General features: G+C 39.3%; 2 protein-coding genes across 7 annotated transcripts in view; one reads left to right on the top strand and one right to left on the bottom strand.

Moving 5' to 3' along the window:
* The window catches only part of KLHL22 (kelch like family member 22), an 18,850-nt gene extending 10,360 nt beyond the window's left edge, over window positions 1–8,490 (bottom strand). Inside the window, exons 1-4 of one of the 4 annotated variants that reach the window (XM_072415585.1) lie at window positions 8,369–8,490; window positions 6,106–6,186; window positions 4,137–4,496; window positions 2,654–2,819 (exon numbers count right to left, since the gene is read on the bottom strand). In XM_072415585.1, coding sequence (XP_072271686.1) covers window positions 2,654–2,819; window positions 4,137–4,363 — 393 coding nt within the window. In that variant the 5' untranslated portion in view covers window positions 4,364–4,496; window positions 6,106–6,186; window positions 8,369–8,490. Of the gene's footprint in view, window positions 1–2,653; window positions 2,820–4,136; window positions 4,497–6,105; window positions 6,187–8,250 lie in introns of all 4 variants that reach the window. The other 3 variants (XM_072415586.1, XM_072415587.1, XM_072415589.1) reach the window with 3 other exon arrangements.
* MED15 (mediator complex subunit 15) lies at window positions 8,461–27,589 on the top strand. 3 transcript variants are annotated; one of them, XM_072415583.1, is made up of 18 exons: window positions 8,461–8,635; window positions 12,433–12,520; window positions 13,073–13,124; window positions 14,158–14,187; window positions 14,498–14,710; window positions 15,837–16,141; window positions 17,275–17,586; window positions 18,405–18,704; window positions 20,274–20,390; window positions 21,640–21,776; window positions 22,041–22,165; window positions 22,320–22,454; window positions 22,913–22,976; window positions 23,053–23,119; window positions 23,816–23,976; window positions 25,236–25,402; window positions 26,368–26,466; window positions 27,044–27,589. In XM_072415583.1, exons 1-18 carry the CDS (start codon window positions 8,568–8,570, stop codon window positions 27,178–27,180), a joined length of 2,577 nt encoding a protein of 858 aa, XP_072271684.1. In that variant the 5' UTR covers window positions 8,461–8,567; the 3' UTR covers window positions 27,181–27,589. The 3 variants fall into 3 exon arrangements, with proteins under 3 accessions (XP_072271684.1, XP_072271685.1, XP_072271683.1); XM_072415582.1 differs by having other exon boundaries at window positions 8,465–8,635; window positions 17,272–17,586; XM_072415584.1 differs by lacking the exon at window positions 20,274–20,390 and having other exon boundaries at window positions 8,464–8,635; window positions 17,272–17,586.
* The last annotated feature ends 165 nt before the right edge of the window (window positions 27,590–27,754 follow it).

The following is a 27,754-nucleotide window of genomic DNA, read 5'->3' as shown; positions in this document are numbered from 1 at the left end:
CCACCCTCTCTTATTTTCACCTAATTTGAAGTCCACTCTGTCCGTCTCTTTAGCCCCTTACCCCTCATTGTTGCTGTCTACTGCCCCCCTGGCCCAGTATCACAATTTTTGGATAACTTTGCATCCTGGCTCCAACACATTCTTTCCCATGACCTGCCCACCCTCATCCTTGGTGACTTTAATGTTGCAATGGATGAGCCCAACCTTCCCTCCTCAGCCAAACTGCTCTAACCATTACCTCCTCATTTGGACTCACATAGAAAATCAATGGACCCACACACATAGCCGGACACACTTTAGACCTGGTATTTTCTAAACTCTGCAACCTCACCGTCTGTGATAACTCACCATTTCCCCTTTCTGATCATAACCTTATCACCTTCAACTTATTGAACTCTTGCCCTTGCTTGCCACATCCCAGACATGGTCAATGGCAGAGAGATATCCGTAACCTTGACCACAACCTTTTCTCAAACTGCCTTGCGTCCCTAACCCCCTCCCTCTCCAAAATCACCTCCCCAGATGAAGCTGCCACCATGTTAAACCACTCTCTTTCCTTGGCTTTGGATAATGTTGGCCCTGCCACCTTCCGCTACCCCCGTTCTGCCAACTCCCGACCCTGGCACAACAATCACACCAAACAGCTACAAAAGACTGTTCGTGCAGCTGAGCGCAAGTGGAGGAAATCGGGCCGCAGCGCTGACTTCATGGACTACAAAGCCAAGCTACAAAGCTTTGACACAGAACTCACTGTCACCAAGCAAAATTATTTCACCGCAGTCATTTCTTCTCAAGCTTCCAACCCACGTAACCACTTCTCTCCTAAACCCCACACCTGCTCCCCCCACTACATCCTTGTCTGCCCAAGACATTGCCACCTACTTTAGAGATAAAATAGACAAAATCGCACATGATGTCTCTGCCCACCAAGCCACTCCAACCATACCCTCCCCTTCCACCTGTAAATCATCATTGGCCTCCCTCAGCCCTATTACTGTGGACGAAGTCTTAACTATTCTCTCATCATCTTCGTCTACTACCCGTCCACTTGACCCAATTCCCTCTGATCTACTTCGTGCCTATTCCTCCACCCTGGCCCTTGCCCTAACCGAACTATTCAAACTCTCCCTTTCTACTGATAAATACCCCTCAGCTTTTAAACATGCCATAATTCTCCCTATCCTAAAGAAACCCTCACTGGACCCCTCCCTACCCTCTAACTAACGTTCTATCTCCCTTCTCCTATATGTCTCCAAACTTCTTGAACGCCTTGTCTACAAAAGACTTACCGATTACCTGAGCACCAACTCTCTCCTTGACCCCCTCCAGTCTGGTTTTAGAGCTGCCCATTTCACCGAAACAGCACTTACTAAAGTGGTCAATTACCTCATCAGAGCTAAGTCTCAAGGCAACTTTTCCCTGATCCTTCTCCTTGATATTTCCTCTGCTTTTGACACTGTTGATCACCCCCTTCTAATACAAATCATGTGCTCCATTGGTATCAGTGACACTGATCTCTCTTGGTTTGCTTCCTATCTGTATGACCACTCCTTTCAAGTTTCTTTCAATGGTAACTCCTCCTCGCCCACTCTCCTTCCTGTTGGTGTTCCCCAAGGGTCAGTCCTTAGACCAGTTCTTTTTTCTCTGTTCACCTCCTCTCTCGGTAGTCTCATATCCTCCTTTGGCTTACAGTACCATCTGTATGCTGATGACACTCAAATCTATCTGTCCCCCCCTGACCTGCCTCCCTCAGTCCTGGATGGTCTCATGCTGCCTGCCAGCCATCTCATCATGGATGTCTGACTGATTTTTGAAACACAACCTGGATAAAATAGAACCTCATTTACCCCCCATTTTCAGAACATTTCCAGGTCCTGTCACTTTATGTTGTTACGCAACATACGCCCCCTACCTGTCCCCTGAGACCACCAAACTCCTTGTACATGCTCTTATCATCTCTCGTCTGGACTACTGTAACATCCTCCTCTCTGGTATTCCACTAACCAGACTCTCTCCTCTACAATCTATTATGAATGCTGCAGCCAGACTCATCCATTCTTCCCACCACTCCTCTTCCGCTGCATCTCATTGCAGATCTCTACACTGGCTTCCATTTCACCTTAGAATCAAATTCAAGCTCATAGAGGTGCCCAAACTCTCTGGAAGGGTCTTCCTCGTCCTATTTGGCTTGCTCCTACTTTCTGCTCAGAAGCACTCAATACCTATTTTTTCAAACTTGCCTACCCATCTTCTTCTGTCTTTTAAAACCATCACTACTTTCCATACTACATATATCACATCCTTTGTGTGTGAAACTCCCCCACCTACTAGATTGTAAGCTCTTCGGGGCAGGGTCCTCTCCTCCTGTATCACTGTCTGTATTAGTCTGTCATTTGCAACCCCTATTTAATGTACAGCGCTGCGTAATATGTTGGCGCTATATAAATCCTGTTTAATAATAATAATAATAATAAAGATAATACTCATTGTAATGTGACATAGGTGAAACAAAGCCCTTCTTCCTTGTTCTGTACGTTGTTTAGTTGTCCTCAAATATTTACAGTAAATTTATTTGTGTGCATTAGGAAAATATGTGTAAATAAATTCCATTTTAATGAAAAAAAAAAACATTCCACTTCTTATTTCTTGGTACCTGAAGTTGGCAGGCTGCTGCTAAAGTCTCTTGTACATTGTGAATGCCAAGCTCCAGCTCAGATGTGTATATAAAATCCAGGATCTTGCACATTGCACTATAAGTTATTCCATGGATTTGTACTTCCCGCTGGTCCATTTCTCTCAACCCTCCTGCAAACATCCCCCTAGAAAATAAAACAGCAACACAGCACGTGAAAAACACTTATACGTTAATGTGCCTGTATATGATCCCTGTGATCTTTTGTTTTAGAAATTTTTTTTAGAAGAAAAAAAAAAAAAAAAGAAAAGAAATAACAATGCATTAAAGACACACTCATCTTTTGGAATTTAAATATTTAGGAAGCTGAGTTTGCAGAGTAGTTTTGTGAAATGAAAATGACCAACAATACTCAACAAACTGTCAGTATTCACTAAAAAAACCTGCTAATATGTCAATAACTCTCTGTGGTTTGGTCAAGGCTTTTTAGTCAAAAGGATGTTCTAATTAAAAAGCCTTGCCTATTTTTTTTTTAAGTTGTTGAACTATAAATGGCAATGCTCTGTAACCACATATTATCTAGAAAAACACACAGAAAAAACCCATAACTTCATCATATGTGCTATTTGTATCACTCATTACAATAAAGCATTGAGAGTAGGGTTATATGTTAATGGTGTTTGTGAAAAGCCTCTTTCTACTGGCCCTATATATTTTACATCAGGAGTTTTTTGTGTAAGAGGCATTTGGATCCCAGCATCTTCAGCAGCTGTGTTCCAGGATTCCCCGATTACAAAAAAAGAAAAGTAGTGCAGCAAAAAGTGGAACTATTCAGAAACTAAGGCTGTGCTGTCTGTGTCAATCTTCATTTAATACTCTTGAGTTAACTACTTTGGTGTCACATACCGCCTTTTATTTTAAAAATGAATCTAATGTACTGTAATGTGTTGTAGATCAAAGCAAAGTAATGCACTGCATTAGAAAATGGCCTTTTTCGTTTTTGTTGCAATCCTTTTAGCTCTGCTAAAGAAAGGGTTTTTTTTTATTCGTATGTATCCACTGGAAAGAATATTCTCTTCTGTCCCAGAGACAAGGAAAGGGGTGACCAAGTGAAGCACAAGAAATCTATACTATAAAAATATAGACAGTGCTGAAAACTTTAAAAAAAAAACATAAAGACTCTGACAGTGCTGCCAATCACATGACCTACTATGGGCCACATACAGTAAGCTCCCATGCTGATTTCAGGATATGTGTGAGAAAATGATGTGGGATCTGCTGTTTCCTGCTGCCCCAAACCTCCATGGTACCTTAATACTTTCCTGAAGCAGACCTAAACTTCACTTTAGCTACATGTTATTACAGATTGCATGGCTGCGTTCACTTTCAGTTCAAATCCCTACAAAAAGGTTGTTTCTTAAGTGGCACGGTTTCTAATGTAACATTACCTCCCTATTAAGAGAAGTATAACAAAAACATTAACAATAACAAAAATTACAAGTACCTGAAATAATCGCAAGATGCAGCCAAAAGGATTCTATGAGCTTCCACACTTTTCCCCTCCAACTTGAGGACCACGTCAAACAATATACCAGCATCACGGAGACCTTCGAGACCACTAAGTAAAGCCTGTGAGTGTTGGACACTTCTGTATACTTTACAGGTGTTCTGTTCAGGCAAATGTTCCTTGGATATATGGTCTGGCTTCAAAACTTCATGGTCTTCTGCCATCTTTGGAAAAAATTTCTGATCCAAAAAAGGTCACCTCAGCCAGTAAAACATCCATAAGAAAAGGAAAAAAGAAAAGCACTCAAAGTTGACAGACCCCAGGTGATCCTATGGATTTCAGAGAAAACCCTTTTTACTGCAAATATAGCAAAAAACAAATGACTTTAATACCTAATGGAATTGTAGGTAATAACAGAAAGCCCCCCTTTTCATCAGTTCTTATAAACAGTCAAACAACACAGAATTCAAAATGAAAGTACAATAAGACTAGCTGCAGATATACTTAATGGATTTTTTAAGATCTAGGCAAAACCTCTTCCCTATTCCAAGCATAAAAAACATGATTACCCATAATAAAGAGAAGTGCACACAAATAGTAATAATATTAACAGTTCTGAATGAGTGCATGTTTATAAACTGATATTTTAAATAAATTATATTTCATGACATGGTACTGCATTAAAATGCATATTAACCCTTAGGTTTGCTTTATAACTATGAATCTAAAATCTACTAAATCAAATTCCTCTCCAATAGAAGGAATGGGGGAATGCCCCATGCTCTGAGTTAATCTATGTGGGCAACTTTTTAGCACAACTGTTGCTATTTAAGATTTGCTTACATAAGCCTGAGCTTTGCTAATTGAAGAGCTATATGTCTCACTTAGTAAGGTGCGTATCAGACCCTTAGAATTAGGACACTGTCTCCCAGGCAGAGCAAAGATCAGATGGATGTTGCTGGCAGTGGGAAGGCTTTTTTTTTTTACTTATGCTGTGGCTCCTTTAAAAAACAAGAGACATTAAATACCTTTAGTTTTACACCCCTGTTCCTAGAATATATATTCTATATATAGTCAAAACATTAAAAACATTGAGCAAATGGGAAGGGGGGTGTATAGCACATTCCAATCCCACAAAAAATCTACTGCAGTAACAATTGCTGAAGAACTTCGTTTTTTAGCCATGTAAAAAAGGTGCCACAGTGCATTATAAATTGCAGCTTGCTGACCCTTGTCTACAAGGGGTGTGTAGACACAGAACTGGATGATGAAGCAATAGATGAAGGTGGCTCTAATAAAGCACAATTTCTTTTGGATTATGTGGATGACCAGGTGGGTATATGCATGGTTTACTTGGGGGAAAAAAAGCAGCAGGACATTAGTAGTCCAATTGTGGAGACACAACAGGAAGTGAGAGAATAACTCACCAGAATGGGTGCCTGACTGCAACATGCCTCATCTATTGTTCTGGTAACAACTGTAAAATGTTTAATTTCCCACTACTTTCTGTCCTGGTAAAACTGCTCATCAAGGCAGAAAGGAGAAGCACGGGTAGATTTCAGTGTTAAGGGGTACTTGCTGTTGCAGACATGCATTGCAATAATATGTACTAATGTACATTTTAGTGCATCAAGGTCCATTCCAATGAATAGGTAAACAAGCATATTGATGGTGTTAATAAGCCTCTAAGGCAGAATAGAATAGATCTGAATACATGGCCTTTGAACCGACAACAGTAAGCAGCTCTCCTTTTTCTATATTAACACTTTGCCAATGGGATTAGAAATAATTTATAAACCGTGAAATATAATTGCTGAAAATATCCTAACACATTAATTATTATTATTATTTTCATACAGAAAGTTTAATGATATGTTTAATAAACTGCAAACGTGTTTTCATCATTTTGATTTACAAGGTAAATGAAAGGATTAGGGAATTGTAAAAATGTTTAGTCTATACATACGGTACTGTTTAAGCCATCATTTATTTGTAGCAATTCTTCATGAGTCATGTGGATTCTGGACTTTCAGTTTTGTAGACGCACCTACCAAGATTAGATATTACATCCTAAATTAAAACACACCACCACAGATATTATAAACATGCAGAATATTGGTATTAATTGCAGACCCAATGGTTAAAAGTGGTCTATTGTGTTTATTTGTGTGTGTCTATATATATATATATATATATATATATAAATACATACATATAAAACAAATGCCCACTAAAAATTAAAGTAAAATGATAGAGAGTTTCTCCACACCTATTATAAGAGGGGGTAGGGCACAGAAAAAAGCTAACAATAACAGCTCTAAACACTTTACAAGTTATACATATATATAAAGCAAAGAATCTGATATTCACTGAAACATTCCCTGGTGGAAAATCCCCATTAGGCAATGTTTCAGGGAATGTCAAAAAACCCTATAGAGTAAAACAGAATTTATAATACAAAACAGATGTGGGGGGTTCATACAATCCATAAGTTTCAGATTTTGACAGCAGCAAGTCCTCAATTACCCCGAAGTCCTGCTTATCACTGAAATGTATTCTCTGCATCTCTGCAGTCTATTAAAAGAGGAATAGACTGCAGAGATGGAGACATAATCCTGCCCCTGTACAAAGCATTGGTCAGACCACATCTGGAATATGCAGTCCAGTTTTTGCCCCTGTACAAAGCATTGGTCAGACCACATCTGGAATATGCAGTCCAGTTTTGGGCACCAGTTCACAAAAAGGACATTGTGGAATGGGAGAGAGTGCAAAGAAGGGTAACTATACTAATAAAAGGAATGGAGGAGCTCAGCTATGAGGAGAAATTAGCTGAACTGAATCTATTCTCTCTTGAGAAGAGATGTATAAGGGGGGATATGATCACCCTGTATAAATATATAAATGGTCCATATAGAGAACTCTCTTCCCTATTATTCACTTAGAGATCATTACAAAGAACAAGAGGGCACTCTTTGCGTCTGGAGGAAAAGAAGTTTAAGCTCCGGATAAGGAAGGGATTCTTCACTGTAAGGTCTGTGTAAATGTGGAATCGGCTCCCTCAGGAAGTGGTTTCAGCAACTACTATAGATTGCTTTAAGAAAAAGCTGGATTTTTTTCTAAAAGCACAGAATATAACTGGGGATTAAGGCTTTAAAGCAAAAATAACAGTGACTGTTGATCCAGGGAACATCTGATTGCCTTCTGGATTTAGGAACAATTTTTTCCCGTTGAAGCAAATTGTACCAGAGGTTTTTATTGCCTTCCTCTGGACCAAATATGTCTTATAGGGTTTTATATTTGGGATATGTTTATTTGCCTAGTGGTTGAACTTGATGGACTTATGTCTTTTTTCAATTTACCATACTACGTAACTATGTATTGGAGTGGTTGAATTGTGGTTGTTTGGTTGTTTCCAGCGTGATATTTGAGATGCTTCATGCAGTAAATCCAAGCATCAGCTGCTCAAAACTCTTCCATGGACCATCATTACCAAATGCCTGGCAAAATACTACTGATTGGATCAGTAATGGGTGAGAATAGGCACCCAAGTGTGGATGACAAACGTGTCTGATGATAGCCTTACCAGGGTTCATGCTGCTATTGTTGTCAGTGTGAAACTTGAAAAAAATGACAAAATAATGATCGTCAGCCTGTAAAAGAAGCATGGGGTGGGTGTGCTGGATGCCCAGTACCCCTCTGTAGAAGGCATTCTGACCACAGGCCCTGGTCTTACCGATTTCTGCAGGGGCATACGAGCAAGCCAATGGAACTTCAGCATGCAGAGGGCACTGGGTATCTGATCCACCAAGAACTGAAAAAGTAAACATTCTGAGTCTTTTACTGATGGGGCTGATTTTTTTTTGTGGATATATTCAGGAACAACAAGGGAGCCAATCAGAATTCACATGAATTGGGGTTTATTGTAAATATAAGGCAGGTATAAGGTCACCACCTCACAGAGCACAGGTAGTGCAGGTAGCACAATATGACCTCCCCCCCTCCCTTACAGTGCAGGGAAATAGAGGGAACACCACACAGTTACCACCTGCATATAGTGCTGCCTCCTGCCCCTGTCACGTGACTCCCTCCACCTCCTCGCCGGTGACTTTACCTGCTGCAGTACTGGAGATGCACACCTGACTCAACCTCTGCCAGAGAGGCGTCACTTGCGTAAATACGGCGATAACCAGAATGGACGGAGCCGAGAACAGGCAGCCAGAGGTGCTTACCTAATAGTCAGTACTACGCGGGGCCGGAGCCTGGAGCCAGCAGCTGCTCACACAGCACAACCAAAACACCAATACACACCCACCAATCAGCCTGAAGGGGGCGTGTCAGGTGGACTCGGACGGTCGCAGATCGCAATACGTCACTTCCGCCCAGGTTGCTGCGCTCTTGTGTGGAAGATACAGAGGTTCGCCAGCTACAATGGATGTAAATGGGCCGGACAGTGACTGGCGGAGTGCGGGCTTCAGGCAGAAGCTTGTCAGTCAGATGTAAGTCATTCCGTCCTCCTCCTAACACTTATATAAAGACGGGCCGCTCTCCTAAGACAATGCGGGGTTCTCATATAATGAGAGTGGCAGGCCGTGGCCATGTCTGAGGAATAGTGTCATTGTACAGGCACATCGCACTGTACATTGCACTGTAGGGGCACATTGCACTATACATGACACTCTACAGGCACAATGCACTATACATCGCACTGTAGGGGTATGTTGCACTATACATCGCACTGTAGGGGTACGTTGCACTATACATCGCACTGTAGGGGCACGTCACACTATACATCGCACTGTAGGGGCACGTCCACTGTAGGGGCACGTTGCACTGTAGGGGCACGTCACACTATACATCGCACTGTAGGGGCACGTCACACTATACATCGCACTGTAGGGGCACGTCACACAATACATCGCACTGTAGGGGCACGTCACACTATACATCGCACTGTAGGGGCACGTCACACAATACATCGCACTGTAGGGGCACGTCACACTATACGTCGCACTGTAGGGGCACGTCACACTATACGTCGCACTGTAGGGGCACGTCACACTTCGCACTGTAGGGGCACGTCACACTATACGTCGCACTGTAGGGGCACGTCACACTATACGTCGCACTGTAGGGGCACGTCACACTTTACGTCGCACTGTAGGGGCACGTCGCACTATACGTCGCACTGTAGGGGCACGTCGCACTATACGTCGCACTGTAGGGGCACGTCGCACTATACGTCGCACTGTAGGGGCACGTCGCACTGTAGGGGCACGTCGCACTGTACGGGCACATCACACAGTATGATAAAGCTTTTAGTATTTCAGTGCTGCTGATAATTTAATGTTGACTCCTTGCATCTGTATTATTTTTAGCAAGATTTTTTTCCATCACTGCCTTTAAAAAAAAAAATAACATTCTTTATTTAGGTCAGATTATACAGGTAACAGAAAAACATAAATGAGAAAAATGCAGGTATACAGAAATATCAAATATAAGAAAACGAAGTTTCCGCCTGGTCATTATGTCAGTACCACGTTTCTTGTGTCATGGTGACAACACTTGATCTGTATCTGTGTAGAAGTGGTGTTGTCACCCTAGGGTATGGGTACAGAATTCAGACCCTCCCTCTTCATAACATAGAGGGAAGAGGTTCATTTTTTTCCTTGGTTCACTGAATACAATCAGGAAAGCTGATAATCTAAAAATCTCAAATATTTTTTAACAAATCGGATGTTATAAGGAATTTCTAGCAGAATCAACTTTCAGAAAATGAAAATGTGCTGGAAATTAATGCAGTCAGACTTCTTGATGTCCATTTTTTTATTTAGATATAATTAGGAATCAGGGAAAGGGTTGGTTAAAACACCCTTTTTTGGGGAATGTTTCCGTTTAGTTCCTTCTTGGCCACGGGGTCATAAAGTTAACTAAAGAGGTTCCATAGGAAGTGATGTTCACTCACCTTCCTGTTTTCAAACTTCATAGAAAGGCCTCCATTGCCAAATGCTTCCAGAAAACCTAAATCCACCTTCTGGTGTCCAGCAATCTCAGCAATGCCATTTTGGTGATGTTGATCCTGTAAAAAGAATATTGTTGACCAATGCTCAGCCACTGTCATTGCTGCAATAGAAGTACAGTGCCCTCTGTAATGCTTGGGACATTTTTATTTGATTTGTTCCTTGGTGTAAAATGTTAAATCAAACAATTCGGACACAATTAAAGTGACTTTATAGGTATTCGCATCCATTTCAGTGTCACCTTGTAGAAATGACAACTCTTTTTGTACATAGCCGCACTCATTTCAGGGCCCCATAATGTTTGGGACAGTTGGCTTCACCTGTGTGTGTGTCATTGCTTCATTAGTACAGGGATAGGATACCCAGGCTTGCTTCTACCAAATGGGTTTAGTGGAGTCTGTAGTTGCCATTGTTCAATATGAGAAGAAAAGCTGTGCCAATGGAAATCAATGAAGCTTTTATGAAGCTGAAAAACAAGAAAAGCATTAGAGACATTAGTCAAACCTTAGGATTACTGAAATCATCTGTCTGGAATATCGTATGGAAAAAAAAAACCCCACAGCTGATGATTGAAAAATCCTCAAACACCCATCCAACAGATCAGAAACTTCAGTCTTCAGGAGGCTTTGTTAAGGACTGCTATCGACAGAACCAAAATACAGTAGCTACAATGCAAGATGCAAGTCAATAGTTACCGCCAAAAAAAAAAAACAGAATGGCTAGATTAGTTTGTGAATAAGTAGGTCGATATCTGGAAAAAGTGTTCTGGACAGAGGAGACCAAGATTAACCCATATCAGAGTGATGGCAAGAGGTACTAGCACACTTATCTAGCAAGAGGTACTAGCACGCATTGATGATGTAACTGCTGGTGGCAGCGGCACAATAACTTCTGAGGTCTATAGAAACTTCTTATCTGCTCAGGTTTCAGTAAATGCCTCCAAGCTCATTGGACTGCCCTTCATCCTACAAAAAGATATTGTGATCCCAAACATACGGCAACACATGAGTTCCTCAGAACTAGTCACCTGACATAAATCCATTTGGGAATGCCTTACATATGCTACAGTGGAGGCTTTGCAAAGCATCTCCAAAGATACTCCGCACCTTCTGACGTCTATGAAGCATTCATTGCATGTAAGGGATTTGCAACAAAGTATTAAACATGACTGCTGTACTGTACCTACCATTACTTTGTCCCAAACATTATAGTGCCCTGAAATGAGGAGCCTATGTATAAAAAGTGTTGTGATTTCTACACAATGAATCTGAAATTATGTAAATGACTTTTAAATTAAAGTCTGGAATGTGCAATTACAAAGCAGTACTCTGTCAATTATAGCTAGTGGGAATGTCAGGCATTACATGTAAACCTTATCAACCACAACACAATTCTCTACACACTGGACATCATCACCACAGCGTTGTTACAGTGGCAATAATTGAATTTTTGACAGTTACAAAATAATCATAACTGGCGTGGGAAATGAAAATGAACTTAATTAATTGATTTCCAGGCAACCTGCTAAATGTAGAGTTGCAATCCTCAGTTTGTGATTACAACCATTGGATCTGCAAAGTTTTGTTAAGATTTTGGTTTCAGTTGTAATCAATCAGTTACGATGTCAGCCCTCAAATCTCTGATGTCATTGCTGATCACATGTGCAGCACAATGACAAATACAGATGTAAAGAAAAGCCAGATGCTTGTGTACACACTTGTTGCAGATATACCCTCGTGGGAATCTTTCAAGTCCATGTGTTTCAATGCCAGAAAATGATTCTCTCCAGGGAATGTTTGAGGGAATGTCTGATTCCCTGTTTTATAAATAGAACCCTAAGGTAGAAAGAACAGACCAAATACTATCTATATTAGTTTGTACAGTTCTATGCACATTGTCAGTGCAGTTTTAAATAAATAGTTTAATTGGCTATATGTGAAGAAATATATAAATGGAGCCCTTTGTAGTATTAATTCAATACCACAGAATGTATTTTGCTTTTATAGATGGATGACTATTTAATTGGGGGGGAAACAAATTGTGTGTTTACATAGCAATTTTTATCATTTTCAACAAATATTTGTTTAGTTGCAGTTGACTATTTAGTATTTATATATAATATATATACGTGTGTGTATTTCCCTCACCACTACCCCATACTGTTTAGTAAAATCCCACAAAATCAGGAAGCATATTTTATATTTTTTTGCTTTTTTTGTTTATGTATAATGTGCTTTTGGGATACTATCAACCCTATCAAACGTTGTTTTTTCCAGTGATGAAGCCATGCGCAAAGCAGGGGTTGCTCACACCAAGTCCAGCAAGGAGATGGAGAGCCATGTTTTTCTGAAGGCTAAAACACGTGTAAGTATATCACATCGATCTCTGTTTTGCTAAATGATACAACTTCTGCCTACCTAATGACACTGTACCTATCTTCTGTATATAATCAATATACATCCCTCTATACTTTCCTGTAATTTTTATAGTAAAAGTCCCTGTCTAGTTTTCCTGAAGACTCTCTGTACAAGCAGAAAGTTGGGGATTTCCTGTAGGGTTTTTTGTTTTTTTTACAAGTGTTGTTTTTATTAATAGATTGTACACTGTCATCATTTTATTAACTATTAGTATGACACACTAAACCCTTACCATAAGTAACCAGCAATCTCATTTACCTTCTTATTCACAGGACATTCCTGTTTAGGGGCTAATTTATTAAAACGAAGATTAGAATATTTCCCAAAGTTGATGGATTCCCACTATTTAGAACTGTAATTTAATTTTGTCTTAGAAGATACAAACTGGTTGTTGCTGTGTCTCCTTAGTTTAAATCAGCCCTTTCCATTATTCCTAAAAAAATGTTAGATATATTGCAGCATGTGTCTGTTACCTGATTGTTTCTATTTTTTGTTGCAGGAAGAGTATTTGTCTTTGGTTGCCAGACTCATTATTCACTTTCGAGATATCCGTAAGTCATAAAAGATGATTTTTTAATAGTATTTTTTTATTGTTAACCAGTAGATTTGTGCCTACATATAATGGGATGTTGCAGATGGGGTTGGTTCGGGGCAAGTCTGTCAGGGTTCTGATTGATAGTCACAATTGCAATTGTAGTTTGTTTTTTTAATTTTTACCTAGCTAGTATGGCCACTTGCTACATATTTCTCTCTTCTCTAATTATATGAACATTTTGTGTTGGTATTTTTTTGTTGAAGTGCCCTCCCCCCCTTTGGGTTTTAGGTGTCATGCTGCTGAAGTAAAGAGAAACTATGAGCAGGGCATGCTGGGATAGTTGTGATGGAACTCCCACTGACATCACTGTTTACTGCAGCCTCCAAGCCAATGAGCAATCTGTGCCCCTCAAGTCAGTTACCATGCCAATATACTGTTACCTGTGGATATGGTAATTATCACAGGGGTTCCCTAGGATCCGAAACTTATTTCAAGGGTTCCCCCTTGTTAAAATGGTTGGGAAAGACTTCTCTAGACAGTGGGTTTATATGAGGCCGCTGTTTGTAGGCTGGGGTCGTGTGATTGGCACTTCAGTCAGAGTAAAGGAAGAATTGAGTGTAGTCGGGTGAAGTGAGGTCATCAGCTCTGTGCTCTGTAAAGCTTTCTGCTAACGGGAGGAATAAAGTTCAGGGTAAGGAAAGGAGTGATGCTGCCCTTTGTAACTCTTCTGTTAGACACAGTACTGGCTTCTTTCATTGGGCAAAAGTAAAGAAGAGCAGGTTGCCGAAAGAAGGGTAGATTATAATCCCGGTAAATGTATCTAAAAGGTATTTGGGCAGGGTAAGGCTGCTTATGTTTTCTTTAACACCGGCAGGCTAGGTCACCTTAAACGCATACACTTCTGATGGTTTAGTCCTTGTTTTTGTAGTGTAACCATAAGTTACATTCTATAGGTAAATACCCGTTAATTTCAACTGGATAGGTTTGTACTTGCAGTTAATATATTTAAAATTCTTTTAAAAGTTAATTTTTTTTATTTCCTTTTACAGATAACAAGAAATCCCAGGCATCAGTAAGTGGTAAGACTTTTAAATGCTTAATCATCAACTTTCTATGGACATATAGTTTTAGAATGTCATACCTCTGAACACAAACTTTAAGTTATGGTATTTCAGTACCTCGAAGGGCCACATACATATGCAGAGGTTTTAGCATAAATTTTGCAAATGTGTATTTGGTAAGCATGGCTGAATCAGGAATAAGTAGTTCTGCTCTTATGACACAGCAAGAGTTTCTTTTGTTCTTTTCTTTGTAGACTTTTCTATCATATTCTGATTATACATGTGTTGTCATTGTGTGACTTTTTACTTATATTTACCTCTCTCTCAGATCCAATGAATGCCTTACAGACTCTCACAGGTGCAGCTCCTGTTGGTGCACAGGGGATACCCATGGGTGTCCGTCCTCCTGGGGCACAGATGGCAGCTATAGGTGGAATGGCACAGATGGCACAACAAATGAGCCTTCCTGGTCAGCAACAGCCCGGTGCATCGGGTATGCCCCCTCATGGATTAACAGGTGTACAAGCCGGAAACCAGCCTAGTAAGTAACAAATTTTATAAAATTGAGTAAAGTGTATGTAAATTCAAACAGTAGGTTTAAATACGAGAAAAGCTAGCTTTTTTATTTTTTAACAGCGATTGCTCTCATTTCCCGTTGTGTTGTATTTAAATCAAAACATCATCTGGACATCCAGACACCCAACATTGTTATCAGTAATAATGCCAGTTTGTCTAATATTCTGCAGTTATAGGATGTGTGTTGTTAAAAGAGAAATCATAGAAGATTTTGACGGATTTATTTTTGAGAGTTTTATATTATATTTTAAACATTTGAGTGGTGTTTGCACACTTCGGTGTGTAGTTAAAACCCCCAGGACAGGCTGTTCACTTGGTTTTAACTACTCTTCAGGGGCAAAAAATTTGATGGACTGACTCTAAAGGTGAACATTGTTTGTATTAACAAGGTATTAAACAAACTAGGAGGCCCAAAAGTGTACTGGACATCTTCAGGGGCTAAAAAGAAAATATGTACAGGTAATCCCCAGGTTACATATGAGATAGGGACTGTAGGTTTGTAGGTACAATATTTTAATAAATACAATTAAGACAGATGTTTGTCTTGACATATTATTAGGCAGTGTGGTGTCAGTTACTGTATAAAATCCTCACTGTGGGTTAATCACAAACAAAGCAAAAAAAAAAAAACACTTTATGGAGCCTAGACATTTAATAACCTCTGGAGCAAGCTGTGCTTAGATATGCAAAAAGAAACAACTGCAGAGTTTGTCTTGGTCATTAAAGAGTTACAAGATTTTGCAGAACAGTTCAGTCCCTAAGATCACCCACAACCTCAGCTGTGTTTAGCAAAAGATTTCTTCTGCAAGTCATGCAAACTGCCCCCTTCCCCCCAACATCAAACCTCCATCCTGCACAAGAGCGAGCAGGGAAGCTGCGTTCATATTCCAGGAGTTGTTGGTATGTCAGTTGTCTTTAATTTGGGGACTACCTGTATATATTATATACCATATTTACCTGACCAAACAAAATTTAAATAATCTTGGTAAAAGAATAACTACCAACCAGCAGTTTTTGTTGGCTTTACATTGAGTAGTTGTGCATTTACTATGAATTAGGGTAATGGCTTAGATTTGCTTACTTTCTTCTAGCTCAACTGCAGCTCCAGCAAATGGCTCAGCAACAGCAGCAGCAATTTCAGCAGCAACAGGCAGCCCTACAACAACACCATCAGCAGCAACAACAGCAGCAATTCCAAGTCTCTCAGCAAAATGTTATGCAGCCACAGCAGCAGCAACAGTTTCAAATGGCAGCAGTAGCTGCCGCTCAACAGCAGCAGCAGCAACAACAGCAAGCGCAGCAGCAGCAGCAACAACAACAACAGCAACTTCAAGCTGCAGCTCAGCAGCAACACATACTAAAGCTACAGATGCAGCAGCAACAAAGTCAGCAGCAGGTAAAATATGGCCATAATTTTAAATGTGCTTGAGCTACCTTTTTACCATTTATAATCATTTCATGCTTCCTATTGTTAAAAATTTCAGGTCAGGCAGGGCTTTTTTTTTTTTTTTAGAAAGGGACAGGTGATATTCCTCCTCCAATAAAGCATGTTACTTGACTGATCACTGTCCTCTCATGTCAAAAAAAAATGCTATGCACAGCTCAGAGTAGGAGGCCAGGACACGCAGTGAATCCTGGCTTCCCCTGCATCTGGTGGTATTGAGTGAACTCCTGCGCAGGAGTTGCATCATGCCATCCTGGCCAATCAAGAGGGTTGAAGATTGAAACCAGGAAGCAGAGAAAAGTACCTGTGAGGTAATGGGGACAGGTGAATGTATTTAAACAATTGTGATTGTAATAAATGTTTTTTTAAATAACAGTTTAATTTTGTTTTAAGGAATCTTTTTTTTTTTTTTTTTTTTTTGTTGCAGTGTTAGACCTTGGATAAAAGAGAGCTAAGATTAGCCTTTTTGTTTGCGTTCTTTTAGAAGCTATTTTACCTAATTTATCAAGCTTCACTATGTGCTTCACAAACAAATTTTCCCTTTTGCTTTCTTTTGGACTCTGATGGAGAACCCTACTCTATTATAACTGTTGGGAGTACCTTTTTAAGATCATGTGACAAAAATCCAATCCCATGAAGCTAGCGCAATGCTCTAAAATAGTAAAACGCTGACACGATGTGGTTTATTTCCAATAATGGCATGCAATATGTGTAGATGAGATGGAACTACAATATTTAAAAGGCCTCTCTGGTATTCAGTACTAAAGGTTGTATTGGCATTGTATTAGTATTTTGTTCCCCCCAGAGCTTCTATAAAGCAATTAATACAATAATCTTGCAGACCTTTGCTCAGCATATTTACATACCATGGGTTGTTGGTTATAAGCAGCCTGGCTTGACTTGAGCTTTTTAATTAGAAATTTGAGGTAATTATGTTTACAATATGTTCAATTATACCAAAATATGAATTATTAAACTCTGTGTTTTTTTTTATCTGATGAATACATTATAAGACTTTACTGTAAAGGGATTTGTCAGATTTGTTCTTGTTTTCTAATAGTTCAGTTGTTTTCCTTATTTAGCAGCTGCAACAGCAGCAGGCACCACTGAGATTTCCACACATGCAGCAAATGCAGCAACAACCAGTTCAGCAGGTCATGCAACAATCTACTATGCAGCAGCAGCAACAACTGCAGCAACAGCAGCCACAGCAGGTTATGCAACTCCAGTTGCAGCAACAGCAGCAAGTGGCACAGAATCAGCAACAGTTACTTTCCTCCCAAAACCAAGGACAGACTCTGGTGCAACCAGGACAGACACTACCTGGACAGATGCCTTCCCAAGTTATGTCGGTAACTCTTACACCACAGCAGCAACAACAGTTAAAGCTACTTCAGGTAATTTTCTGCAATGTTTGCAAGCTTTTTTGAGGTATTTAAACTGTAATGCTTAAAATGTTAATAAATCATAAAAGCATAAATGTAATAGCATACCTCACACTCTTTACTTTCCCAGTTTTCCTCTAGCCTCCCTTTCTGCAAATCTATTTTTATTTTTAATCCGGATCACTGACTTCTGATCTTTTAGGGAGACTAAATGTAGTCACCTGATGTACGCCCAGATGACATGCCTGTGGTTCTGTAATTGGTACATGCAAGGGAATCACAGGACATGCCATGTAGTACCCTGGAATATTAGAGTCAGGGCTTAACCCAAAAGAAAATTTGTGGCTAGACTCAAAGGCTGTTTACCTACATTACCCATTCAACCTAACAGAATAAGTTTTGTTAGGAAGAACATTGTGTCCAGATACATAAATCTAATATCCACATTTACTAAATACTGGTTTTCTTGACTTGGACTTCTTTAGAGCCAGTGGTACACATTAGGTCTCTCTCTAAAATGCAGGCAGATCACAGCTGTTGGGAAGAACTGACAGCGTTCTATACATATATTTCTGAATACTAAGGCATCCTGCTTTAGTACATTCTTTTACGAGCCTTCAGATCATGGGAAAGTCAGGGAAAGAAAGCTTGGGGAGGAAAGGAGTATATGAAGCTGGATGTCCTCTAGCCAGTAAATAGGTGGCGTAATTCTGGCTTGCTGCAGCATCTAATTCACATTGTGAGAAGTGGACAGGGTGAGATGAAATCCACGTAATTAATTCCAGTACATGAAACTTGGCAGATGTCATGTCTATTTATCTTCTGAACAGGTACAAGCTCGGCAGGTGCATCAGCAAGCACAGGCTCAGCAAGCTCAACAGCAAGCTCAACAGCAAGCTCAACAGCAAGCCCAACAGCAAGCTCAACAGCAAGCCCAACAGCAAGCTCAACAGCAAGCCCAACAGCAAGCTCAGCAACAGCAAGCTCAACAGCAAGCCCAACAGCAAGCTCAGCAACAGCAGGCAGCACAGCAAGCAGCACAGCAAGCAGCTCAGCAAGCCGCTCAACAGCAGGTGCAGCAGGCTGCTCAGCAGCAAGCAGCTCAGGCTCATATGGCAGCAGGGGGGCAGGTAAGTGAATCTGAATCTTTTTGCATGATATTTTAGTCACAATATAAAGCCACTTGAAGCAGCATTGCAGGTTTTAGTAAAGTAGTCCCCTCCAAAAAAAAAACAATATTTAATGTTAGTTTATATTTTTTTTGTTTCTCATTTGGATAACGTTTGAAAGGCTTCATGTTTACTGTTTGTGTCCCCACTGAAAAGCCTCTCATTTTGTCCCAATGTCCCTTGTCACTGGGACTGAAACTGAGAAAATTCTTAGAGGGGAAATCCCCCAATGGGGACACTTTTCACGCTGACACAGAATTGCCTTTCCAATTAGAGAGATCTCCTTTCACTCGGCATAATACCTGATGGGGCTATCCAAAACGGAAATAAAACAGTTTGGATTTAGATACCAAATATCCCTAATCAACTTAACTATACCCAGTCCTAAATATAGAGCCTTCCTATAGGATTGTTGGGAAGTGCTGTAAAGTACCATTTCCTGCTTTAATTTGCAGAGGTTTTAAATGATTTCACATTCCGTTCAATATAACTTGCACTGCTCCTTCGTTGCTGGTTTTTGGGTGTTGGGTGCATTAATATGCCTGCTGATTGTAGTGGCACCCTCAGTCTTGATCACTGTGGATAGCTTTAATCATTGTGAACAGCAATGGAGGTAGGGCTAACAAACTAACCGCTTGGACATGCATTGCACAAGTACTGATGGTGGACTTCTGTTAAATAGGCTAATCTTGATCCATTAACAGGGTTTACACTTCCGCCCTGGTTAGACAGATTGATGATGTTGGCTATTTTTTAGTGGACTAAACAGGTAGAACAGACAATGTGAAGCTGCCCTTTTGTTTGTGACTGATCTCAACATCCCTCCACATTCCCATCAGGTCATCATTCTGCTTACTTTGGATTCATTGTACATTCATTGTACATGTCAATGTTTTTTTTTTTTAAATCTGGCAAGATTCTCATCAGTGTGTAAGCAACATATGTAGCAATTCAGAGATCAGCCATTTCATATCTAGCCTGACATAACATGTCCATGTGTTTGCTGGCTTTTCCTGCATGGCCATCAACTATTTTTTTATTCACTGTCTCATTTTAGTCCTTTATATAAGGGACATTTATGGCCCTATAAAGAAAGTAATGACTGCCCACAGATTGACATATATTTGATGGGGTAAATAATTGCCTAGTTGTCTTTACTCTTCAGAAAACAAGGTTGCCTGTGATTCCTAAATTTAAATCTGCTGTTATACATCAAGTAAAAAAAGTTTAAAGTTTATTTTTTTATTTGAAGGTTGTAGAATAGTTTATCAGGTGGTGGGAATAAGCTAATATATCATAAAATACAATGTATAAGGGTGTACTGGAGCCATGCTTTGCTGCAATCCACAGGCTTCATGTAGAGGTGTTTTATGCTTGGGGTGCTGTAGAATGCTTTCTATAGTTTTTAGGGTGTTCCTGGGTCCCCCGCCCTTTTTTTTATTTTTTTTGCATGCATGCATTACTTTCCCTTTCACCACTTGCACTGCATTTTTTGTTTTACTTTGTCTGTTGTCCCTCTGTCCTCCAAAGATGATCACCGCAGCTATGACTCGAGGTGGGATGGCAATAAGGTCGCGGTTCCCGCCCACCACTGAATCTGACACGCCTCCAAGCTCCATCCCTATGGGAGGACAGCAGATCCCACAGGTATTGACTGACTTGTGGGTGCTAGAGCTATGCCAGGCCCTCAAGATAAGAATCTGTTCTCTAGGGTTGGCACCCTTGATCTGCTTTCTTTGATATAACGTGTTCTTTGTGGGATATTTGCTCTCTTGTAGATTTAGATTGTTCTGCTGGATTATGATGATTGTTATTGTGCATGTTCTTCTAGAACTATAGAGTGTGGTTGGCTTGTGCTCCTTTATTACTATTTAGACGCTTTAATTTAGCATAGTTTATGTTGCATATTAACCAATAACTAAACAGTTCAATAAACAAAACCTCCTATAAAACTCTTGGATTGATCAATGAAGTTGCCTTTCTCCTGTTCATTGCAATCTTTTCCATTTTTTTTTTTTATCCCCCCTCCTCCATCTTTTGCTTGGTTTATTTTATATATGTGCAATCTTTGTCAGCAAAATATGAAAGTCGCTTTTCACAAATTAACTTTTATCATTTACTGTTTAAATTTAGTCTGACATAGGTAGTTAAAAAGATACATTATATGCCTAGAGGTAAAAGTTACCACCACTTTTAAGGATTGTTCTATATAGAAGATTCTGATCATTTTGTATGTCTGTTTTGCACCAATCCCATCAGGAAGCATTAGATGAATGAATGTACAATTGGACTATTTTAAATGTATGGAGATGTCCACCCGCAATGTATAATGGTTGCTGAAAGCGTATCTAAACACAAAACATAACATTGTAAATAAAGCTTGCTTGGCAGCCCTTAGATGTGGGGCCGTATTTGTTTACTCCTCTACACTAAGCTTGAAAAAGTTACAATTTGAGGTTTAGATAAGTGCATGAACTGGCAGATTGTTGCTACAAAACCTTTCCTTATTGTATGTGGTTTTTGTTTGTATTATACGAATATGAAAACAGAACTGTTATTTTCAGATATCTGGGTACAGATGGGTCCAATTTATGGGTTTCGTAAGCTGAATTTTTTTTCTCTTTTTTACTTATGAGCAAAAAGTCTGAGAATATTTTGGAAATATCATGCAAGTCTGTATACTTATTTTTTTTTTTTAATAAGGAAATTGTGCCTATGCTGACATCTTTTATGCAGGTTGGTCTGTGAAGATGGTTCCAAATCTAACATTTTATCAGCAGGGCCAGCAAAAGACAACTTCTGAGTGCTGTGTGCCATTGATTTTAGCTGATAAATACACTTACAAATTTAAGGCTTTTTCAGGTTTCCTCATTCATAAATGCAACATTTATTGCAGGTAAATCAGGGCAATATTTCTTTAATGTCCTCACCATCGCCTGTACAGCAGGTGCAGACTCCTCAGTCCATGCCACCACCTCCTCAGCCATCCCCACAGCCCTCACAGCCAATGTCTCAACCCAACTCCAATGTCAGGTGAGATGTTTTTCTTGTTGCTGACCTAATTAGGTATATAAAGAAATGTACTGTTTTTTTCATGATAAATGTTTTCATCTCATTCTCTGCCTGTCAATTCTTTTCTGTTTTTAGGTAAACTCACCACAATAACTGCAGGAGGTTTTTATTTCTATTCTTTGTTTTATTAAAAAAAAAAAAATCAGGCAGGGTGTAAATCTGAGAGCACACAACTTTTTGTAGTTAGTAATATTAGTAAGTAAGTAATCTTTTTTCTTTCTGCAGCTCTGGTACAGCACCGTCTCCAAGTTTTATGCCAAGCCCATCTCCACAGCCTTCCCAGAGCCCAGCGTCTGCTCGTACCCCTCAAAATTTCAGTGTGCCCTCTCCAGGACCCCTAAATACTCCAGGTGAATAGAAGATCTTAATATGCTGTGTTGCCTTAAGTTAATGTCCTGTTGCATACCTTATCTAGTTCTCTGCTACCCAAACACATCTGTTAGCAGTGTAGTTAGTGGTTTGTGGCTCATTTGAACTTTATTTTTCGTTATGTTTATTATAAAGGTAATCCGAATTCTGTGATGAGTCCTGCAAGCACCAACCAGTCAGAGGAACAGCAATACCTGGAGAAGCTAAAACAACTTTCCAAGTATATCGAGCCGCTAAGACGTATGATCAACAAGATTGACAAAAATGAAGGTGAATTGTGATTCTTTTGATAGGAACAAATGTTCACACACCTGGAAATCCCCCTTTCCATATTTGAAAAAAGGCTGAGCTTTGGGCTGTATGGAAAACATTATAAGAGTAGTTAGGAATAATGTGGCAATATGCATGGACTTACATAGAGTTTACAGCTCTTTATTATGGAAAGTAAATTGTAAGTAACCTGTAGATTAAGAACAGCTAAACAAGTTTTAACAATCTTATGGCTGCCCGCAAAATGGTGTTATAGCTGCAAAGCAACACAAAAAGCTGTACACCACAAAGAATGCTAACCACAGGAAGTAACACTTAACTTAAAATAACAATATACAATTCTTCAGATTCAATACCCCCTTCAGCATAAGAAAAAATATATATTACAAGCAATTATTACACTGATATTAACATTCATACCCCTGCTGTTTTATCTTTATTGTTAACTTTGTTTTTAGATCGTAAGAAAGATCTCAGTAAAATGAAGAGTCTGCTGGACATTTTAACAGACCCATCTAAGAGGTAAATATTTGTGCTTTGTAGAATTCTCCTTTACATGTCTTTTTTTCCAGTATTAATTTGTGTTTTGTGTATCTAGGTGTCCTTTAAAGACCCTGCAGAAATGTGAGATTGCTTTGGAGAAGCTGAAGAATGACATGGCTGTGGTAAGAAATGAGTTGCACATATTTGCTACTATATTTGCTTGTGTACATCTAATGTATTATATGCAGTGTGAGTAGTCACTGTGGAGGAAGACAATGCCTAGTAAGTTTGCTGCCATGAATTGGGTAAGGGTTGGTGTTGATAATTTTTTTTTTTGCTAATCGTTGAAATGCAAAAGTAGCTTGAAGCAGGTTATTGCGGGTCAGGAGGAGATTTATTGGAAGTCGAATGCACTGTTAATGATCTTTGTTTATGCATTGAGCAGTCCCCCTATTGCACCAGTCGTGGGGAAATAGTTGCAGTTGTCTGGAAATGTTTTGACTGATTAGTTTCAAAGATAGATGGACAGATTTTTTTTTCCTTGTAGAATGCTGACAGATATACAGTTTTTTTTACCAGTACTACTCCTAATGTATATCTTCTTTCGAAAAACAAATTTTATCAGGAAAGTTTATACCACACCTCTTTAATTCTAACTTGTGTTGTGTTCTTTGAAGTGGGCTTTAAAGTTGTGGTGACTTCTGATAACAGTGGAACAGAGGGGAAAAGAAATGTCTGAATTCTTTTTCATAAAGGTTTTACTTTATTATTAAAAGTGAAGTTCACTTTCATTTGGGCCATAGACTATTATGGTCAGTATGTACTTTGTGTAGCATGAAAATAAGGTATATTTATGAATTTTGTTTTTGCCTCTTTAGCCAACTCCTCCTCCTCCAACTGTTCCTTCTACAAAGCAGCAGTATCTGTATCAACCCCTGTTAGATGCAGTCTTGGCAAATATCAGATCCCCTGTATTTAACCATTCCCTGTATCGCACGTTTGCACCGGCTATGACTGCCATTCATGGGCAGCCTATCACGTAAGCAAGTTTAATTTTGTCTGATCTGTTGTCATCCAAAGCCATTTAAGGCAAATGATTTGGTAATTGTTTTCTTTATTATGTTCAAGATGAAAAGTTTGTTTACATTTCTTTGAAGCTTCAGTGATTACCTGCTAAGCTTTTTATAATAGAAAGTCTAGTATGCTTTACAAATAGGGCCCGATTTATTGAAGCTTTCCAAGGCTAGAGAGGATACACCTTTATCAGTGAAGCTGAGTGATCAAATAAACCTGGAATGGAAGTCATTAGCTATTTGTTAGCAAATGTTTTCTATCTTGGACCAGATCCATTCCAGGTTTGCTGGATCACCCAGCTTCACTGATGAACATGTATCCTCTCCAGTCTTGGAGAGCTATGATTATTCAGGGCCATCATGTATCATGCATCCTATATTATTTATTTATTATTAAAGACAAAACACATTTTTAATGTGTTTAACCAGAAGCCTTTCTAGTCTGTCCTAAAATACAATATTACATAAAAAGGTAATAAAAGGTTGTTGCTTTGGTGTACCATCTAGGGGATGTTAATGTTCAAGCTGTTGCACTTGGAAAATTACTTGTTTGACAGGGACTAGAGCAGTGGTCGCCAACCTTTTTCGGTCCAGTGGACCTCTAAAGTCACCGGCTCCCTAACACACATGCGCTGGAAGCTGGGTGTCACTCAAGGGGGGAGAAACCTCCCGCAGAGTGACATCATTATGACACAACTCCACCCACTATCTCATCGCAGATCTAAGCCTACAATGGGAGAGTATTGCCTGCACACTATTACCAATGTGTGGAGTGTTTTTTTAGGATTGGCCACTTGGACCAAATATGCAAATGACGGATAAATGATGGAGAGGAAGATATTTCTAGGCTTGGGGTGCAAACTGGAGGCTGCAAAGCTGGATAAAGGAATTAGACCTATGATACAGGTGGTTGGAGAATCCCAGTGGAGCCGAGCTCTTTTGGGGGGTATAATCCCATGAAGTAGTAGTAAATGATCCAAAAGGTTTTTGTTTTTTGCATTTTTTTGAGTTCTTTCTTAGTAATGGTAACCTGGCTTGAGGTATGTTTAAAGAATTGCATTTATCAAATTTATATATTTATTCTCCTGTAATATTACATTGTGTATTTAAACTCTTAAAATTGTTACATTTTGACAGCAGATCCAGATTAAAACTGACATTTTTATTACGCTGATCCTTCTCTGCACGGAAATACTTACCACCTGCTTCGCTTTATCTTCTTTAGAGCTCAGGCCATTGCTCCTCGAAAGCGGAAGTTTGAAGCAGATGAGAAGCAGTCCATTCCAAATGTTCTCCAGGGTGAAGTTGCAAAACTGCACTCAAGATTCCTAATAAACCTGGACCCCTCTCACTGCAGCAATAATGGAACTGTTCATCTTATTTGTAAATTAGGTATGTAAAACGGGAGATTTCAGTAAGATAAATGTAAGCCATGTTACTGCATAGCAGATCTCATAATTGCTTTCTGGATTACGATAAAAGCCAATAAATGGCTAAATGTGCTTTGAATTGCTGAACATAAAGACTGTCACTCATTGAGTGGTGAATATTAACAAGTACCTAAGGCATTTAGATCATTAGGAAATATTTACAAAACAAAAACCCAAGCATAGGAATCTGACACTATGGTTTTCGACCTGCATGTTTAGAAAGGTTAAATATTTTCTGTTAAGTTATTCAGAGTTCAAGGAGAGTCCAAACATATTTATTCCTAGAATTTTCAAGTGTAAGATTTTTATTCACATGAATAAAATATGTCAGATGTTTGTACACAAGTGTTTTGTCTATGTCCTTACAGCTCAGTCCGGGTAATTAAGGATATGTTACTGCGCGCTATGCCCTGAGTGCTTTACAAGATGCTTAAGTTGCCACTCCCTACTGGATTCAAAGACTAGGCTGATGCTCTCTATACATTAGAGGGCCAGATTAGTATTTACCCAAATATCAGCACTGTGATCATACAGAGATTATAAAAATCTTGTGCAGTCATCCTAATTTGGCCAAATGTTCAGTCCCCCCCACCCAGTTGATATAGAAGCAGATAATGTTGTTGAAGTCACCTCCACACCATACACACAATGATTATTTCCAGTTTATGTCCAAACTTAACTGATTTGGCAGGTATGTGTCCTGTTTATAGGTGGTTTAAATCATGACTGTACTGTGTAATTTTTTATTTATTTTTAACAGCAGTCTTTCAGTCAATATTTGTTTTAGGGCTTTTAATTTGTCTCCAGTTGAAACTAGATGATGATTTGGTATGATGATAGCAAGAAAAAGGAAACTGAGCATATTGATCCTATGATGTGGTTATCCCGTCCACTTTATCCTTATGGTATACTTTTTCCCCCATCTAGATGATAAAAACCTTCCAAGTGTACCTCCTCTACAGTTAAGTGTCCCAGCTGATTACCCTGAACAGAGTCCACTATGGATGAACAATCCCCGGCAATATGGTATGTTAATGAGTTCCCTATTAAATGTATTTTTAAAGTTTGAAAAATTTATATATATATATATATATATATATATATATATATCTATCCCTATCATTTCTTTAAACAGGATTGTATCGCACACACACCATGTAAATGATAACTGATATTGACAATCTGTAACTTGATTTAGGCACACATTCACCTTTTCATCTACAAACAAAAGAGGCAGTCTACTTTTCCCTTTGTAGCTGGATAATGTTTATAGAAGCACCTGGTTCTTTGAAGAGTGGGAAAAGGTTTGTCGGGTCTTTTGTGGCTGGCTGTATCAATTGACATTTCCCCAATGTAAGAATAAGATGCTTTTCCAGTGACAGACAGGTGGAAAGATCTTACCTTGGGGACCAATAAGAGCCTGATATATAACTCTTTTCAGATAGATAGATATAACTCGTTACCACTGACACATTTACAGCCTGTAGAAGAAATGGGAAATCTCTCCCGGCTAAAAATGGGTATAGAGGAGCTGATGTTTTATGGATGCAGCCAAGGCCTTGTGTTGAGCGCAGGGTCTAATCTTTTTTTTTTCCCCCCTCAGAAGCCAATCCTTTCCTACAGTCAGTGTATCGCTGCATGACGTCTAAACTCCTTCAGCTTCCTGACAAGCATTCTCTCACAGCATTGCTGACCACATGGGCACAAAGCATTCGGCAAGCCTGCCTGTCTGCTGCATGAAGACTGCAAAATGTTTATATGTATGAATACTCCTGGACCAGACCATAAGGCCCATGAGGGCCAGTTTTTGGAAATGCTAAACGGGTTAAAATGTTGCAATATATCTGCAAACTTGGGTATAGTTTACTCAAAACAGTTACAGCTTTTATAGAAAATGAGCAAGCCTATAAGTGATTCCAAATCAGCTGGATGTAGATCTGTCCGCTGAAGTATTTACAGAAAATGGTTAACCATAGTGCTGCCTGTTTTGCAGATATATTATGAATTGCCTAAGAGCTTTGCAAATATATTGCATGCCAGCTAATAATGTGTATATGACCTTCTGGCTTGATGTGATCAGGCATACTTTGTATACTTGTTTTTTTGCAGTTGGTTGTTTTAAATAAAATATTCTTTTCTCAGAGAGTCATTCAGATTTGGTAGTTTGCTTTTTTAGTAATACATTCTATTTTTAGCTTATAATTTAGAAATACAAGCATTGTATATTATGTTAAACTAGATATGACATTTAGAGTTTGTGTATATATTATAACAAATTAACAAGGCTCAAACTGAATGCATGGCCACACACATT

Source organism: Pyxicephalus adspersus, chromosome 6 (genome assembly GCF_032062135.1).
Source record: "Pyxicephalus adspersus chromosome 6, UCB_Pads_2.0, whole genome shotgun sequence".
Lineage (NCBI taxonomy): Eukaryota > Metazoa > Chordata > Amphibia > Anura > Pyxicephalidae > Pyxicephalus > Pyxicephalus adspersus.
Note: the sequence above shows the minus strand (reverse complement) of the source record. Positions and strands in the feature narration are given on the sequence as shown.